This window comes from Chroicocephalus ridibundus, chromosome 1 (assembly GCF_963924245.1).
Source record: "Chroicocephalus ridibundus chromosome 1, bChrRid1.1, whole genome shotgun sequence".
Classification (NCBI taxonomy): Eukaryota; Metazoa; Chordata; class Aves; order Charadriiformes; family Laridae; genus Chroicocephalus; species Chroicocephalus ridibundus.
This window is the reverse complement of record NC_086284.1, coordinates 203766648-203785746: the sequence shown is the minus strand read 5'-3', so window position 1 is coordinate 203785746 and position 19099 is coordinate 203766648. Positions and strand designations below refer to the sequence as shown.

The 19099-nt window shown below is 42.5% G+C and overlaps 1 protein-coding gene across 1 annotated transcript in view; it reads left to right on the top strand.

Annotated features, from left to right (window-relative positions):
- Positions 1 to 875: 875 nt before the first annotated feature.
- CPNE8 (copine 8) overlaps positions 876 to 19099 on the top strand; it is a 106728-nt gene continuing 88504 nt past the window's right edge. Inside the window, exons 1-2 of the mRNA XM_063323398.1 lie at positions 876 to 1423; positions 13850 to 13890. Coding sequence (XP_063179468.1) covers positions 1284 to 1423; positions 13850 to 13890 — 181 coding nt within the window. The 5' untranslated portion in view covers positions 876 to 1283. The remainder of the gene's footprint in view (positions 1424 to 13849; positions 13891 to 19099) is intronic.

Below are 19099 nucleotides of genomic sequence, written 5' to 3'. Positions count from 1 at the left end.
GACATCAAACATTGGAGTGCGTCCAGAGGAGGGTGACCAAGGTGGTGAAAGGCCTTGAGGGCAAGACTTATGAGGAGCAGCTGAGGTCACTTGGTTTGTTCAGCTTGGAGAAGAGAAGGCTGGGGGGTGACCTCATCCCAGTCTACAACCTCCTCATGGGGGGGCAGCAGAGGGGGAGGTGCTGATCTCCTCTCTCTGGTGACCAGTGCCAGGGCACGAGGAAATGGAATGAAGCTGCATCGGGGGAAGTTCAGATTGGACATTAGGAAAAGGTTCTTCACCGAGAGGGTGGTCGGTCACTGGAACAGGCTCCCCGGGGAAGTGGTCACGGCACCAAGGCTGTCAGAGTTCAAGGAGCTTCTGGATGATGCTCTTTGTCATGTGGTTTAGTGTTACGGTAGTCCTCTGAGGAGCAGGGAGTTGGACTCGATGACCGTTATGGGTCCCTTCCAACCCGAGCTGCTCTGTGATTCTGTGATCCAGGACGGCTGCGGTAGTGGGCTTTAAAAACAGGTAAGGGCCTGCACAAGCACATCAGAGGGTGAAATTCACGTTTTTCAACATGTTACTTAACGCATATAATAACCGAGAGAGACCCACGTCTTTCCCTCAAGCCTCTTGTAGTAACAAGCGTTGTTCTCGTTAACAATTAACGTCCACGTCTCATTCTGTGGGTTTGTTTTCCCCTTTTTCTCTTCCCCGGGTACCCTGGGCAGCATCCCGCCCCGCGCTCTGCCGCCGGCGGCCCCGCTGCAGCGCCCCCTGGCGGACCCGCGCCCGCCCTCCCTCCCGGCAGCGCCGCCGCCGCGCCCCGTCCCCGCCCCGCCCGCTCCGGGACACCCCGAGGGGCTGCGCTTCCCGGGAGAATAATTCCGCCTCGCCGCGGGCCTCGCGCTGAAGTTTGGGACGTTACCGGCCGGGGCGCTCTCCCCAGCTGGGGCGGGGGGGAAGGACCGGGAGTCGCTCGGTCGCCCGGGGCAGGAAGGGGGATTCCCCGGCTAGCCCGTGGGACGGGACGGGACGGGACGGGGCGTTCCGCGCGGGGGAGGAGGCCGAGGAGGCCGCGTCCCTTCGGGGCGGCGACGATCCCGCCCGCACCGGGCACCCCGGGCTGGGGCACGGTCACGCGCGGCTCTCGCTGGCGGTGACGTCACGGCCCCGCTGCCGGCGGTGGCCGCCCGCGGGCCGGGGCTCCGCCACACGGGCGGCGGCGACGCGCGGTGCAGGGACCTGCCTGGCGCCGCCTCCTCCGTCCCTCCTTCCGTCCCTCCCTGCGCTGCCCCATGTTCGGGCTGGAGAAGCCGGCGGGGCGGCGGGAGCCGGGAGGGAGCGGTGGGTTTCCGAAGATGGCGTCCGTGGGGGATTTTAACGTCCTCAGCTCCAGCATCCCGGCCACCAAGGTGGAGCTCTCCGTGTCCTGCAGGTACGGCGGCGGCGCGGGGCGTCGGAGGGGCCGGACGGGCGAGCGGGCTGTTCCCCGCGCCGTGCCGGGCTCGCCCCGGGCTTGTTAGCGGAGCCGGGAGGAGCGGGGGCAGCGGGCGGGCGGGCGGGCGCGGGGTTGCCCCCCGCATGGCCGGCGCCGTGCGAGGCTCTGTCCCGCCTGGCTCCGCAGAGCGTCCCCAGGGCGGGCAAGTTGCGCGTCCCCAGCCTCGGGCGGAGAGCCCGGCGTCGGCTGCCGGCGCGGGGTGCTGCCGGCGGGCACCGCGGGGGGAGTCTCTCGGCGGCTGCGGACCGCTGTCGGCTGTGCCGAAACGGGCGTTTAACTGCTGCCGCCGCCCCGAATCCTTCCCGAGCCTCCCCCGGCGCGGGGGGGAGCCGGCCGGGGGTAGCGGGGGCCCCGCCGTGTGCGCGCAGAGCCCTTCCCCGGCAGCGGTGGAAGTTCGGGGGCTGTCCCGGATGGGAACCGGGACCCGGACCGGGGAACTCCCATCCGGAGCGATCCCTCCGTGCGTTCTTTGGGGCTCTCTTGCAAAACTGTTACGAAACCGGGCGTGTTACCTCGTCACGTTTTATCGTAACGCCGCTGCCGACAAATTACAAAAAAAACCCAAAAAAAACCCCAAAAACGCCAACCCGTGAAACAAAACCTAGTGTTCGCAGTTTTGCTCCTCGACATTTATTTGGCCACGGTTTGCTTATCGGTGTTTCAAAAATACTGCTTTCTCCCTCGAATTTCCCATTTTATTTGCGGGATTTTTATATTCGCATGTTCATTCACGTTTCGCAGCTTCCTTAAGTATTCCCTAGTAGTTGCGGAGCAGTAGTTCCTTTCACCAGCAGAGTTGGCAGCTTCTAGCAGATGATTTGAACTGCTCGTGTTGTTTCCTGATGGGAAATGAGACAAAGTTTGTGCTACAGTCCGCTGCTCCATTTTCTAACGTAGCTGCCCAGGAGTTGCTGCTGTTTTAACACTACTTCTCCGAGGACAGAATATCAGTGCCCTGAACTTAAATTGTCAGACCGCTCCCTCTCTTCCCTTAGTAAATAAAGTGTGATTTGATGTTTTATCAAGGGTGCGTTTCAAAAGAAGGCTAGGACGATGACAAGCATAGGAAGATTGAATTTGGAATACCGAAACAGTCACAAGGCTGACATATGAACACACTTACTGCCTGTCTCTGCAAAGTTCAGCCACAGAAAACCCTGGTCCCATGAAGGGCGTGCTGCTATGCGTAAAGCAATCCAGGACCTTTAGTATTACTTTTAGATTTTTCAAATAACCTGTCCCAATTACAGATGTCGGAACACTTATGCTGGCTTTGATCCAGTTCACTTATAATGGGAGCTTCTTTCAATCCAGGTATTGTTTGAATATACCTGCAATATTTTCTTCAAACCTTAGTTTTACAACGATTTAAGAATCCATCAGATAACTACAAAGGAATGTAGGTATATGACATAATCAATCAATTCTGACCTTAGTTATGTTACTTGTAACTAATTTCAGTATGTAGTTTACAATGTTAATTTCCCTGTAGGTATCTTCAAAAGCCATGGCTGTTTTGTTAAAACTGCTTTTTTTTTTTTCTTGTTTAAAAAATCATCTCTCATTCTGATATGTCTTGACATCAGGTGCTGAAGGATGGGAATTTCTATGGTGATTCCTTTCTTCTTCATGTGCTGTAGTGACAGCTTTTGATTACAAAATCATGCTTCAAAATTGAGTGTAAAATGAACAATATTGGGTCAGAGATTAATGATTAACACACATTTGTGATTCATCTGTAAGTACATTCGTTGGCTCCAGCTCTGGTAAAGTAGTGTTAAACAAAATTGTGAAATACAGCAAGAGTAAACTGCAAAGTTCAGAGAATTCTGAAAATTCCTTAATAATTAGCAGTTGTGTATCCCTTAACACCTGGAGATAAATGCTTTTAAAAATTGTTTGGGTATGAGGTTAGTTTTCCCTTGATACCTGAAGTTGTAGCACCAATTTGGTCACTAGTTTACATCAACAATTATCAGCTGATAACTATTCTTTCTTAATAGATTTTTCTTTTCTTTTTTTTTTTTTGCTTGTTTTCATTATAGGAAATATGGGAACTTCTATTTGTACAGGTGGTGTAACTTGGTGGTCAGTGAAGCACTGCAAGCTGCTTGTGCCACAAAATAGATTTGTGATCTCTTCCCCCCCCCCCCCCTCTTTCTTCTTTCTTTCTTCTTATTTAGTAAGGATACAGCTTCTGTTCACTTAGCTTTTAATTCTGTATGGTTCGCCTGTCAGCATTTCCCAAGTTAATTTGCCCTGCATGCCCATACTGTCAATGTTATCAAATTAGCCAGGTTCCAGGACTACGCAGCTGGCATTGCACTACTTCTTGTTTTGCCAGCCAGCCTGTTTTAGCTTCAGGGGCATGTCAGGTAGCCTTTAGGAGAAGTGCATCTCATAGGATGAGAAATTGTCTGTGAAAATGACAAAACGCACCAATATTTTGGATGTCAGGTGATGCTCTTTCTGCGATTTCTTTATGACTGAAAACTTTTCAGATGATTCCCGTGCCTTACTGAATGCCAGCATTGGCTGTAGGCTTACAAATGCTACAAAAGCAAGAGATGAATTTAATTCTTCCTCATTATTACTACCCAGTGCCCATCAAACAAAAAGTTCACGATTCTTTTCTGACTCTTATAAGATGTAGATTTCCAAACCTCTGTTTTTTTGGGTGTGGTTTTTTTTTTTTTTTAATCAGGAATCTGTATTCTTTGGCTCAAGTGCCAAATCTAATGTGGCAGAACAACTTAACTGTGTCATCCCAGAGGATCCTCTGGTGTTGGTAATAGTCTGCTATTGTCTGGATCAATTGTTCCAGTAGCCATCTCCCTCTGCGCCCTGTAGCTCTTCATGATATGCCCAGGAGGGCATCCATGGTCTGATGAAAATGTCACTGTCACCTGCTATGTGATCTTTATTTGTTGCAGCCTGGCATAATTTTGCAAGATCGTCATGTAGTGAAGCATTAGGACCTTGTCCCTCCAATCAGTGTGGAAAAGAGAATATAGGCTGCTCTTTTTCTTTTAGTCCTCTACTGTTTTCCAGCCCAAAAGTTCCTCTTTCTCTGAAGGGGTGTTTGCATACTGATTATAAGCCTGTGCCTAGACTCGAATCTTCACTTACCAGCTGCGTGTGTAAACTTGTGGTCCCACGTGAGCTTGAGGTGAGCTTCAGGCCATGCGTCTGTCATCCTGGATCTCCCTCCCTGGTGATGTTCTTCGCTGATTCCAATCTAGTTAGATCTTGGAAAAACTTGATATTCTGTTCCCATCTTCCCTACTATCAGTGCAGTTACCATGTTGTTGTCTGAACTAGCGTATTTAATGATGAGAAAACAAGTAGATGCTGGTTGTCTCATATCTTGAAGCTTGTGCTGCGTGTGAGGTGGACATAGTTTAATGAGCTCTCAAGTTTTTCCACTCTTTGTTGTGATCTGTACTATGGTGATTTCTGCTCTTCATGTTTACTGTGTGAACCTGCCCTAGTTTTTTCCTGTAGTCTCCTGATCAAGCCACAGCCTTTATGAAACCTTATCTTACAAGAAAGGCCAAGAGTTTCATTATGCCTCACGTTAATCTTTATTTACTTACTAAACGAGGGATTATCAATCAGAACAATCTTCTTGAGAGTAATTTTTTAAATATCTGTAGCAAAGTGAAATTTGATCACTTTATGACTTCTAGTAGCGTATCAAAGATGACATGGTTGTCTGAAAGATGGTAAAAGTGTTGTAAAATACTGACACAGTACGGGGTCACTTTGCTAATTCAGAAAGTTTATTATGATAGTATTGCTCTGCTAGGCTTTATGCTGGATCAGGTGGTCTGTCCTCATCGTTCTGGGTTTACGCTGGATAGACTCTACGCTGGCTGTGTTCCCACACCAGGCATAATGTGCATAAAGGCAACATAAACTCCTTATCATGGTTAATTCAACAGAAATACAATTGGCTGCCCCTGCCTGGTTTGGATCAGTTCTATGCTGCTTCACAATTTATACAGAAATCTAATATTAATGAATGGGCTGAATGGAATTAAGGAAATCGTAGTTTCACTAATGAAGATGATTTAATTTCAAGTTTCTTGCACAGAGGAACAAAAGGTACTACTTCAGAATTTTTGCCTTGCCTTTTGTTTGGCAGTCTGAAAGTCTTAACCAGCCACTTTCTAATGGTTGCAGAACCCAAAGTATGTTTAATTATATCTTTGATTGTCCTAGGTATTGATTTCTGGCAAGATTGCTTCTCTTCAGCCAGTGTACTTACCTCCTGTTTTTTGTTTTGTTTGTTTTTTTTTAATAGTAATCATTTGTTAGAAATTCCGGTTGCAGAAAGATGCAATGATAAAAGAGATATCCATAACAAATTACTTAAGCTTGTAACTCTCTATAGTACAAAATACAGAATGCAAAATTCATCCTGATCGTAAGTCTGGTTTTCATTTTCCTGCTTTCTTTGTATATGTGTGTCCAGGTTGGATTAAAAGTCTGCGGAGTGGTTATGTGTGACCGACAACAGAAAGTTGATCTTACATGTTTTTTCTTTGAAATGAAACTGCCTAGACAACCAGCTGGCTTCAGCTGAGAAAAATGTGTGTATTGGTAGAAAAAATGCAAATGGGTGACAGTGTCCATGAAAATAGTCATGGAGATGCGTTCCTGAGAGCCTACACGGTTTGTTTTTCACCTATATTGGTTGAACTTTAAGCAAGCAGCCATGCGAATTCTAGAATTTAAGGCAGATCTGTTGCCCTGTAAATTCAGTCTTGTGATCGCCAGGAACAGGCCCCAGGTTTCACGCTAACTGTGCAAGTCTCAGGACTTGACAGGTTTTGTCTAAGCTTGTCTTTGCCTCCATGGAGCTTTATTTGGGTTTGCTTAGCTGCAAATGGAGCTTTATTTGGGTTTGCTTAGCGTTTTTTCTAATGACCAGGTGCCTGCTGCTTAGATAGTTTCACTTTGGCTTGTCTTTGTGTAATTTTGTGGTATAACCATATTTCTTTCTACAGACAGTAGCAGCAAGTAGTTCTTCTATGTGGAATGACCTATCTGTGACCCTCACAGAAGGGTGTAGTGCAGAGGAGCATTGGCGTGATGTGACAGCAGAGGTCTTGCAAGTGGGGACACAGGATGGAGGGTGGAGGAGCAGAGGCTGAAGAGAGGGGGCTGGAGATGCCACTGGGGACCCCAGCGCTGTGAAGAGGTCACCAGTGGTTGGTAAAGAGCTATGGGCCGGGAGCTGGGCAAAACTGGGTTTTTTGGAACATCGAAGAGCTGAAAGAGCATGTCTCAAGCAGATTTAAAACACAGCGTATACAGTAAATGTGGATGTAAAATGGAGTTGGAGACCAGTGAAGCACGAGCAAGACGTAAGATTGTGTTGGAAAAATAGCCGCAGATGGGGTTCCTCAGAGTAGGGAGGAAGAAGCCATCAACACCACGCTTCTCCTGAGACCACCTGCTCCACCCTGCCACCACTGTAAGCTTCATGCTTCTCCCCAGGCAGGGCGTGGGATGCTGACGGCTGGCTCACCGTAACACCTTCCCACAGCTAACGCCAACAACCTTAGGCCTCAAAAGGGTGGTATAAAGGAACGCCTGACCGCAGGAAAGGGGCTAGGTACTAGCAAGTGTATAACAACTTTAAATGTATGATGAAGACTTTCTGTAGTAGTATTATTTTCCTCATTTTCTGTCTTTCTCTGCCCATCTAAGCAGTCCCTCACCCACCAACACCGCTGCAGGGGCTGAGAATGGATGAGTATCACATTGGTGGTACACGTCTGCTTTCTAAATGACTTCTTTGATATATACCTTTTAAAGAGTTGTTTCAGAACAACTGTGCAAAACCAATCTGTGTTTTATATATTGTTATACATTAATGAAACACTGTATTAACTACACATTCCAAAAGAAATCAGATGTAAATAGGACAGCGTATCGATGGATTTGGATGGGCTGGGTGAAAGCAGCTGGAGAGGACGGGCGAGTTGATACGAGGTTGAATAGGTCTTTTCACCACCAGCAATCCTTACTGCCATCCCCCAGGACACATCACTAGTAACTCAGAGCCAGAGGCTGTTTGCCTGCTCAGCCTTAGGAACATAAATGTAGGTGGTTCATTCTGCTGGTTTCAAGTAATAATTGGGTTGGTATTGAAACAGAGTTCAACCAGTTCCTGATATTTCTAGGTGGACTTATTTTATTTAAACTGGAACAGCCCAAGACTGTGTTCAGGTCTGCTTCATCTGCGAGAGTGTCAGTTCTTCCTGTCTGCTTCCACAGAATTCCTGCAAAACTATGGCCGTGTTTTAAGTAAATAAACTTGGTAATTCCTGTGGGTTTTTCTTTAATCCCCAGGAGCAGTCAGCAATTTTAATAGAGGTTTTCATCCTAAAACTGTTAGTGTACATTTAGCCAGAGAAGACTTCCCTGTGGGTTGTCGTAAAACTCGTGGAAGCACTGCTGGTCTGACCCTTCTCTTGGCTTCTCCCTTTCTTGTTCCTTTAAGAGAGTGGCTTCTGAACCAATATATGTTTAAGTTGACAATGAAAGTTACTGTGAGGCTGAAAATTATTTCTTTGCCTTCTTGTGAATAGGAAGAGACAATTACGCCTCTAAAGGTTAGGAAGAGGTATTGTGGCTGATTTCTTAAGCTTGCTTATTAGACATATGTTTGCTTTCTTCCCAGTCCTTCTGGTGCCCCAAAGAGTGGAGACAATCTGGACAAGAGGGGAAGAGGTCATCCTAATTGCCTCATAGGAGAGTCACCATTTTCTCACCTGTGAGCCTTTCCTAAGAGAACCGGTTATTTTGACAAGAAGATAGAATTCTGAGAAACTGTCTAATCTGCTTTTAGGTCTAGGGCATTTTGAATGTGGAGATCTGTGAGGCCAATAGCTTGCTTTTTATTGTGTTCTGACAGAGTACAGAAGGAGAGAGTAAATAGCTGGGGAAGGGTGGCTACTTAAGCTAGCGCTACAACTGAAATGTTTTTTGTGAAATTACTCTGCAAGGAGTCAAGTGGGCTCTTCACTCAAGTGGGCTCTTTGGATCATACATCGTCTTACGTGGGACTGACCATTGCAAGTCCGGTAATACCAGTTAAGGCTGAGGGACAGTGACTACAAGGATGTCATACAGTTATGTTACAATGAGTAGTAGAGTGGATGCTATTCTGCACAGTAAGAAGTGAAGAGACACTTCTTTTTCTTTCCTTTTTTTCCCCCAGGATCTTCCTTGAAAAAGGCACAGGTGCCTAGCATTAAGTGAGGGAAATAGAAACGCATTTCTTTCATGAACTGTTTCATAGAATCATAGAATGGTTCGGGTTGGAAGGGACCTTAAAGATCATCTCATTCCAACCCCCCTGCTGTGGGCAGGGACACCTCCCACTAGACCAGGTTGCTCAAAGCCTCATCAAGCCTGGCCTTGAACACTTCCAGGGACGGGAAGTTTAACGAACTAGTTTAATGAACTAGAGACAATTCTTCTTCCCATGCAGTGATACAAGTGTACTGTGAGAAAAGTAGTGTATTGCTTGTATGAGAATACAATCTATTGAAAATGTCTGTTTTCTAAAAATTAAAAATAATTTTGCGTGGGTAGCTAACTTTTGTGTTTGCGAACTCCTGAGCGCTTTATTTCACAAGCAAGGAATCTTTGCATGCACTTAAATGTAGTCTAAAGTTGAAGAGAAACATAAAACCTTAGCACCCGGGGAGATGCTGACAAATTCACCTGAAGTAAACCGCATTTTTGTCATGAAGGATTTCAGAGCTGTTGAAAGCCATGTAGAAATAAGTACTTCCCCAGTCATATGAACATGGGTTTGGTTTTTTTGTTTGTTTGTTTTTGTAAAACTAGAGAAATAGATTTTAAACTGTTCAGTTCTGTACTTGCTGTGGTCTGTTCTTCAGCACCAGCATTCTGTCATTTCTGAAGGGGGAATTGGATTTACTTCTATTTAGCAGTTGGGTTTAACAAAGGGTTAAATTTAAAACAAAACAAAAAAATTGCAGAGCAGGAAGTTCAGATACCGATCATTAAAATAAAGTCAAATTTGAAGCAAAGTATATGTGAACAAGGTGAGTAAATGTTACATTTTAATGTAGGTCAGTCTTTGTCAATATATGTATAATGTGTGGAGTATGTGAGATCGTGCAAAGCAACACAGACTGAAACGGTACCTCTTTAGCTACCGCAGCGAACTACAGCAGTGAATCCTGAAGTATCTGATTTGTACCTATGAGATGTTTTTGTATTAAACATAGTACAAAAGACTGGACGTTAGGAAGCATTTCTTTACCGAGAGGGCGGTCAAACACTGGAACAGGCTTCCTAGAGAGGTGTCGATGCCCAAAGCTTCTCGGTGTTGAAGAGGCATTTGGACAATGCCCTTGATAACATGCTTTAGCTTTTGGTCAGCCAGTTGGACTAGATCATCATCGTAGGTCCCTTCCAACTGAAATCATTCCATTCCAATTGTCGAAGCAAAGCACTGGTCAGAAACTGGTATTTTGACAAATCTTCATGGAGTTAATGGAGTTATGAAACTGTGTGAACAAAGTGATTCTGCAAGGTGTAGCTAAATGTGTTTTAACTTATTTACTGATTACTCCCCCCCCCCCCCCTTTGGGAAATTGCACTCGTTATACAGAAAAATAAATCTTTATCCCAGCATTTCTAACCTGTCTTGTACTTTCCAGTTTACACTAAGTAGGCGTTATTGCCATGGCTCCTATTTGGGTTTTTTCCCTTAGTCATCTATGCTATTGCAACCATTTTGGAAGGTCCACTCCAGAATAGGCAGGTGCCAAATGAATTCCTTGAGGATCTGTGATGGTAGAATAATGCTTTCTGCACAGATGTGCCTAGGCTTCTTTGCTGTGAGCATTTGATGTGCATGTTTCTCCAGGTAAAAGCATATGTTTTCTCTTTTTTTTTTTTTTTTTTTCTTCCTCGTAATAGATAGCAATTCATGCCCTTTTCTTTTTGCATTCTTTATCTGAAAGGATTAACGCGCATAGAAAAACATACTCACCATGTTCAGTCAAAACAGAATTCTGTTTATCTTGATACTTTGATTAGGAGGAAGAAGCAGAAGTGTCAGATACTTCTGGTTTTTGAGTTTGTGAGCTTACCCAGGGCTGTGTCCTGAAACAAAATAGTATACTACCAAAGAGAATGCTTTTCTCAGGGGGAAAAAAGGAAATAAATAAACCCTGTATCATTCAGCCTGCGCAGAAAGTACCATTGACTATTAATGGGATAAAGACTACATAAAGTTCCAGAAATACATCCAGTCGTCTTTCTCCTTTTTTATACATTTCTCCGGTTTTCAAACAGTTAAAGGAGCACTTTGATTGTTTTGCCCCCAAATGAAAATACGCAAATGAAATTGAGCAGCCTCTTGAGCTGTTGGGTGATTTAGTGGACAAATCAGATGACGACTTTTTTTTTTTTTTGTAGGTTTTCTGTTGGCACTAGTCTTTTAAGTTCTTTCCAAAACCGGCTGCATTACTTGAACAGCTTGTTGAGTTCTTACGTTACTATTTTCATTGGTTATTAATGATTTGGAGGATCAGGCATGTGTGCAAGCTTTGCTGAAGACATTGTTTATGGTAAAATGTGTGAGGGGTCGAATTGAGGCTATTACAAGCTGTATCAGTTAAAAACTGTGAATTAATGACAGTTACTGACCTGAATTACAATGTCAAACTTTGGTATCTCAACTTTACAATCCTTTCAGGGATACTGTTTATGTAGAAATGTTCTTAATTCAAGAAGTCCCTGAGCATTCTTGGGAAGTATTACAGATTCTTACCTTTTTCTTCTGCTGTTCCCATGGTGGCTACTTTTTCCAACTGCTGGAATAAGAGTATCAGGATAGACCGAGCTTTACAGTACCTGGTATGGCCAGTCCTTATGTTTTTATGTATATGGGAAAGCAGGGGAAGAAAACTTAAAAAGGAACAAAATAAGAGTATAGGAGACTTTAAAAAAACAAACAAACAAACAAAACCCAAAACAAACAAACAAAAAAAACAACCAAAAAAACCCCCCAAAATCTCAAAGCACCTTAGCTCAGTATAAGAGCCATTAAAATGGTTTAATCTTAATCTGCAGTCACAAACAGTAACATACCAATTATAAGGTCATTGTATGGTATTTATACGGAGCAGTTGAAACTGCTTGGAATCCTAATGGTGAGCATGGGAGGCCTGTCCCAAAACCTAATGTACTATAATGTACTATTTCATATAACCCTAATTCTAGGTTTTCATAGCAATTCATTTTGGGATAATATAACCAGTTCTAGTTACCATGAATTAATAGTATATCTAGGTATGCATAATTAAAGAGGAATAGGAAGCAATCTTCATTTTGGATTGGCAATTCTGATATTGCAGAACTTGCTGTACTGTCTTTTAAAGCCGTTTGTAGCAGTCATTGTCAAATACAGACTTGGAATTGCTGATTTTCTCGGGTTTGTTAATATTTCAATTTATATTTGCACATTTTTGGTTAAGATGGAATACAGTTTTTCAGAGTATAATTAAATGTGTACATAAAAATCCAACTTCTGAATGGATTAGGGAAGTTCTGAAGAAGTAGCATGTACAGACTTCAGGTTCGTTCACAAATACTAATTTTAATCCTAATGTCTACTTTGGCTAAAGTGAATAACATGGATGTATCCAGTGTTCTTTTAAAGCGATCTTTTGTTCATATTGCTTGTTCTGAAATGTGGACTTGGCAGAACCTAAATTAGGAATACGGTATCTTTTCTTTGTTGAAGTCTGGAGAGTGGACCACTTAGAACACCTGTATCGAACAACATATTAATATGCTTTTCAGCACTGTTCAGTAGCACAAAAATAATGCAATTTAGAACTGAATGAGAGTAATAAATGGTGACCTTTGAAGAGGCTGTACTAATTATTAAAAATAATAAGCTGTTAGGGATGTAAACTGGTTATTTAATCCTTCCCCTTGCTCCAGGGTAGGATCAAAGAACTTAATTAGGACTTGTATCTACCTAACATGTTCTTAAAGACCTTCCGTGGTGGAGATTTCACATCATGTCTGGCCACCTTTAACAAGGAAAGATGGTGGAACAATGGAATAAAGTTCAACTTCTGCACCTGCAGTGCAGAAGATTCGATTTAGGGTTAAACCTGTTCCTGCTTGCTTTGTCCACATGCACATCAGCTTCAATTTGCAGCAGTGTTTTCCTCGTAGATATATTCTATAGACTTCTGCTTGTTTCTGCTTCTGCTGGACTCTGGTGGCTCCCTGTCTGGCTTAGATTGCAAGCAATTGGAGTGCCCAAAATAATATTGCTTGAATTGAGCCTTTACCAATATTATGAAGACCAGACAATTACTCTAAAGTGGCATTTTTCTTTATGCATTCTAGTATGCCTTTATCCCAAAGGCACAAGATTCCAAACTTGCATTCAATTTGTGGTCTACTGTGACATCTAGAACCATTTTTGACATAACTGCTCTATATGCAGCTATGCTGCATTTTTGCCGTTGCTTAAGTTTAATACCTAACTTAAGCTACCTAAGTCTAACAACTCTTTCCTGTCCCTGTTCAGTAGCATCCTGTTTTCAGACCTGTTTTCAAGATAATTTAATTTTTTTAAAAAAACTATTTTCAACTTTTATTTTTGAGTGATGAAATGTTGGTAACTATTCTGAGAATAGTTTTCTGGTTAGTCCTGATTCTCGAGACTTGTTGTTAATTTGAGGCTCCTCATCTCTGTGTGATTCCCAGTTGTCTGAAGTGTGGCTATGATATTGAGACTGCAATGACTAACAAAGAAATCAGTTCTTACTAGGGATTTTGTAGATATTTAGGAAATTCCTAATTTTGGTGTATATCCTGTGTATGCTTTAGTTCTCTTTACCTTACTCATCCGTGACAGGTTCTTACAGATATTTCCTGATGGCTCTGAGATCTGATAGCCGTTGTTTTAAGTGAAGTCTAAAGTTTTGGGGTTCAATTAGCAGGTTAATCTCAGGTAGATGTTTATGGTTTAAAGGTATTTCTGCTCCTGATGTCCATTATATATATTTAATGTGCTGGTCATGTGTTGCTTTTCACTGCATGGTGTTGGAGTATGAGAGACACAGTTTGCTCAAATCCACAATGTATAATAAAATGAAATGTAAGACGACTCAAGCATTAGCGCTGACTGACTTTGAGGAAATCTTACATATTAGGAGGGCAGAAAACTAAGCTGACTCTTGATCAAAATTGTTAAAAAAATACATGCATTGGTATTTGATTTGTATCTTTCACAATTTTTTTTTATAACTAAGATTATTTTTATCTTTTTTTTTTTAACAGAAATCTTTTGGACAGAGATACGTTTTCTAAATCTGATCCGAGTAAGTATATAGCATTTTATTATTTTTTTCTCATTGTATATTCCAAATGTGTAAATGCTGGATTAAAAATGAGGTGGTTGACTTTCTTCGGTGTCAGTTTGGTTTACATTGTCTTTGTGACAATTATTTAAAGTAATTAAGTTACACTTATAGTTTCTGTTATATGAACCAGAATTTAAGACTGTTCAACTTTGCTTTCTGGCGCTATGTGGTTCCTTATTTAGCAGTCAACCTATGTTTTCCTAAAATTAATAAATGCAGAAAAGCTTGGGTTGTGGGTTTTTTTTTTTGATATCTGTTGTTCTACATCTCTTTAAAAGCTAGCAAGCAAACTTTTAAATAAACTAGAAGCACTTATTGCTGCTAGTACATTGTGTCCACTAATCTTAGAGTCAAACGCTGAAAAATAAAATTAAGTTAATTTGTCTCTGGGAAACATGACCTTTCCTGATCTAAAATAGTATGATGGTTTTTGAATTAATGTTTTCAGTTATGTAAGATAAGTTTTATTAGTGTATGACTGGATCTCAAAAAATTCTTGTGCCTATGAATTTATATATCACAGAATGATTTGGGTTGGAAGGGACCTTAAAGATCATCCAGTTCCAACCCTCCCTGCCATGGGCAGGGACTGGGACCACTGGACCAGGTTGCTCAGAGCCCCATCCAGCCTGGCCTTGAACACTTCCAGGGATGGGGCATCCACAACTTCTCTGGGCAACCTGTTCCAGTGCCTCACCACCCTCACAGTGAAAAATTTCTTCCTAATATCTAACCTAAATCTTCCCTTTTTCAGTTTAAAACCATTACTCCTCATCCTATCACTACACTCCCTGATAAAGAGTCCCTCCCCATTTTCCTGTAGGCCCCATTTCAGTACTGGAAGGCTGCTATAAAGTCTCCCCGGAGTCGTCTTTTCTCCAGGCTGAACAACCCCAACTCTCTCAGCCTGTCTTCATAGGAGAGGTTCTCCAGCCCTCTGATCATCTTCATGGCCCTCTGCTGGACCTGTTCCAACAGGTCCATGTCCTTTTTGTGCTGAGAACTCCAGAACTGTATGCAGGACTCCAGGTGGGGTCTCACCAGAGCAGAGTAGAGGGGCAGAACCACCTCCCTCGACCTGCTGGCCACCCTTCTTTTGATGCAGCCCAGGATGCAGTCTGCTTTCTGGGCTGCAAGCACGTGTTGCTGGCTCATGTTGAGCTTGTCATCCACCAACACCACCCCCAAGTCCTTCTCCTCAGAGCTGCTCTCAATCCATTCTCTGTCCAGCCTGTATTTGTGCTTGGAACTTCTGATTTAAAATCCATGACTATCTTCCTGTATCAGACACTTTATAAAACTTTTATCGAGGAACTGAGACCACAAAAGATTTCCTTTTTTTCTGATAGTGTTTAATCAAAGTACTCTGTAGTGTTAATTGACTAGTCCTTAGATTATGGTGTCTTGGGCCATGTTGTCGCCCCTACAACTCTCTATATCTTTTTATCTGTAAGTTAATTTTCTTTTTTTTTTTTTAAAAAATGCTTTTCTTCCTTAGAATACCATGTATTGTGCTCACTGACATTGGAAATAACACAAGACACATGAACTTCTATCAAGTGTCTGGACATGTTGCCATGTCCTGAATACTGAGTCCTGTGAGAGCATGAAACATTTGGGTGCTTTTGGTTAAGAACAGACAACCATACAAAAGTTTCTTGAGAGAGCTTCCACAATAAACTTTTGATTGGAAAAGCTCCTACCTCCAGGTAGAGGCTGCATGAAGTTAGGAGTACCTTTGACATTCCTAACCTATATAACTTTTTTTTTTTTTTTAAAAGGAGACATAGGCAATACCACGCCTCTGGTGTAGGGAGATCGTGCAGAAGTAGAATTGAGTGTCTTGCATGCCACTGTTTTTTAGTTGGCTAATAAAAACTGAGTTTAAATAAAATAAATACTCAAAAAAATAAAATAAAACCTCAAAATTGCTAGAGTGGTCAGTGACCTATTGCCCCTTATAGATTGAATTCAGAGATCTCTCTGTTGAATCAAGGCACCTTTCAACAAAAGTGATGAGGTGTCTACTTTTTAAGCTCAAATATTATTAGGGACTAGTGCTTCAAATTTTTATCAGATAGGGAACTGTATTTAGGCATGAATTGCAGGGTTTGAGTAGTAGGGGACTGCAATGTGACCTGTGTGGGCACTCAGCTGTGGTGTCAGTCAGCTCTGAAAGCCACGTGGCTAACCATTCCCTGCCAGATCTTCTGCGAGCTAGGGGAGCACACAGTGCCCCTGCCCAAGCGTATTTTAGATAAAAAAAAGCAGCAGCAGGTAGGAGCTAGAGACACAGCTGCCAACCATACTGCCAGAGCCACACTTCTGAAGATACGCTGCTGGAGATGCATCCTTGGAAGGAGACACTCCATGCAGACGGCGGTACAGCTCTGCAGGGACTGTGTCCTGTGGGCAAACCCAAGTGATTGTGGCTGGTGAGTGACCCATGCTGTGCGAAGGACACAAGGAAACAGAGTGGCAGGAAAACCTAAATTTATCTTTAAAATATTTCTGAGAAGTAAACTGGTTTTTATGCATTCAAAGTATATGGAAATTTTTTTTTTTGAAGTGTCATAACCTTGCCTATCAACTCAAAACATACTGCTTTCTTGTTTCTGGAAAATAGCTTATTTAAAGCACTTAAGTTGATGGCGTGCTCTGGAGATCTGGTCTCAAGTTGTGAGTGCCCAGTGACGCTGCCCATCAGGCCTATCTGTCACAGGTTAGCCGCACAAAAACATGGAATACAGCAATACTGTCCTTGGTAAAGAGAGAAGGGGGAAACTGTTGGCTCTGGAAGTGCTCACACTGTATTTGCACTCAAGAAATTACTTTGCAAAGTAACTTTGATTGTGGGTAATCCCCAAGCAGTGTACATTTAGTTTCAGTATTCTGCAGGGTTTTTTTATTAGCCAATTTAGTTTGTTAGCTCCTAGTGTCCTTTAGTTGAGCACAGAGGTATGGCCCTACTGTAAAAGTGAAAGGGGTTGTGGGTGGAGTATAAAAAGTGCTAATTTTTTCGGTGGCTGGAATTACGGCAGGATACTCAGTGTCTGTTTGCTTGGACAAAGGCCATTCTTAGCCCAGTCTGTATACAGTAACTTTATGCTGTTAGCTAAAAAAGGTGTCAAAACCGGCATTGTACCACTTTCCCGAGATCCGCTTTTAGACCCACTGCATTGGCAACCGCTAGATCTCATACATGATAGAACCATGTAGAGTCACTCCGCATATTGAGGTCTCATTGGATTTGACTAGGCCAATTCTAATATGCTTTTCAAACTCCAGTGCAGTTATCCAGGGATAATACTGATGGTGAGAATCTGATTTTATCCACTTGGCCTTTTTCTCAGAAAGGGACACACGTGAATATAGTTGACTCCCATATCAATGTAGCAGCCTTCTCCTGAAATTAAAAAGGAACTTGTGATTTCTCCAGTTCCCTTAGAAGGTTTGCTTAGCCTTTTTCTGATACTGTAATTGCTACTCGGTATTTATTCGAATTCTGACCACTTCCCTGCAATGTAGAATATTCATGCCAAGAGGAAGCTAGCACTTTGCCAGCTCCCTCGAGGCAAGTTACAAAAATAATGTAGACATATTCGATATAGATGGGACAGACTTGGATAGCCCTTGTTCATGAAGTATTTTAAACAACTCTTACTGACAGTGCTTTCTCCTCAGTGGAGTCAAAGCAAGCCGTATATATTGATTTACTGTAGCATTTGGACCGTTCTGTTCTTCCAGTTTGGAGACCATTTTTTCTAGGAATATTTTTGAGAAAAGCCTTCTTTTATTAATATTTTCTTGGAGAGAATGAGCTCAAGCAGTGCTTCCCTGATGTTTCTCAGTTTCTAGAGTTAAAAATTATTAAATGTTAGTATTTCTGACTATAGGCATGGATGTATCATCCCTTGGAAGAGCTCATATGGGAAAGCTTTCCAAAAGGGTTTCTTAGCCAGCTTCCATGTTGAGGGTATGTTACTCTTCATCAGTGTGCTGCTGTGACCTTCCTCATTGCTCCCTCGGTTTTGCAGTTTACAAGAGAAGAACTGGTTGTTCAGCTCCGTTTTAGGACGTGATTGTGTGATATGTTGGCTTTTGAAACTTAAGAATTTCCTGTTTATCCCAATTTATTCCTTCCCCTCCCACATGACAATGCTATTAACTATTTTCTGCTCAAAAAAAGTAAAAATTGGTTGCTTTGTGAAGCCTTAGATCTCTGGTTTGAGCAGTTCAAGTGCTTTAGGTCAACGTCAGCATATTTGTCTGATTTCCCCAGTCAGATAGGACTTTGAAGAAGTTTTTGAGGGATTATTGTAATTATCATGATATCAGGGTCTTTATAAAACCGTCTTTCCAGCAGCCTTAAAGGATAGTGAATCATACCATTGAAGGAGACCATTATCATTCCTGAAAATTTCTGCGGTCAGTTTTAGAGGAAAGATAGAAGTTTTTAAATTATTCTAAATTTGCAAAGTATTTATCAGAAAGTCTGGAACTGGAATGTATGTCTTTTCTATAGCTTTCATTAGGACTGACTTTTTTTTGAAATGTCAGTTTGAGATGCACATGTATGTATCACTGTCAAACTTGCACCTTGTACTTACAATAAAATAAATATCACATGAGATGATTATTAGTCTGTATCTTCATTATATTTAAAGTACCTGCCACATCTGCAGCCTAGATAAATACCAGAAAATTGCTAGTCATACTACAAATTTTAGCTCTTTTCTCCTCATTTAAGGTTTTATATAAATGACTCTCAAACTCAGGAGGTGGTCCCGCTCCTGGGATATACCTCTAGAAGCACTGGAGAGCCACTGGTAGTGGAGGGGAATAGAAATCTGCTATTGCCTCAGCAATGGAAAGGGGAGAAGGATAGCATTGCTTGTGATACGTCCTCCAAAGATAAAAAAATCCAAATGTGAGTAAACTGACTACGAAAAAACTGAATTTGGAAACTAGGATTCTAACAGACAGACAGGAGTGAGCAGCTTTCCAGAAAGCAGGAACAGAGTAAGAGAGTTTTAAGGTGGAGCTTTACACCTGTTTTTTAACCCTTTTATGTTGTGTGACTCGCATCTCATCAACCATGGTGGGAGACTAAAATTATCCTCTGGTAATCTTTTTTGGTCTTTTTGTTCATAGCTGCTCTTTTATT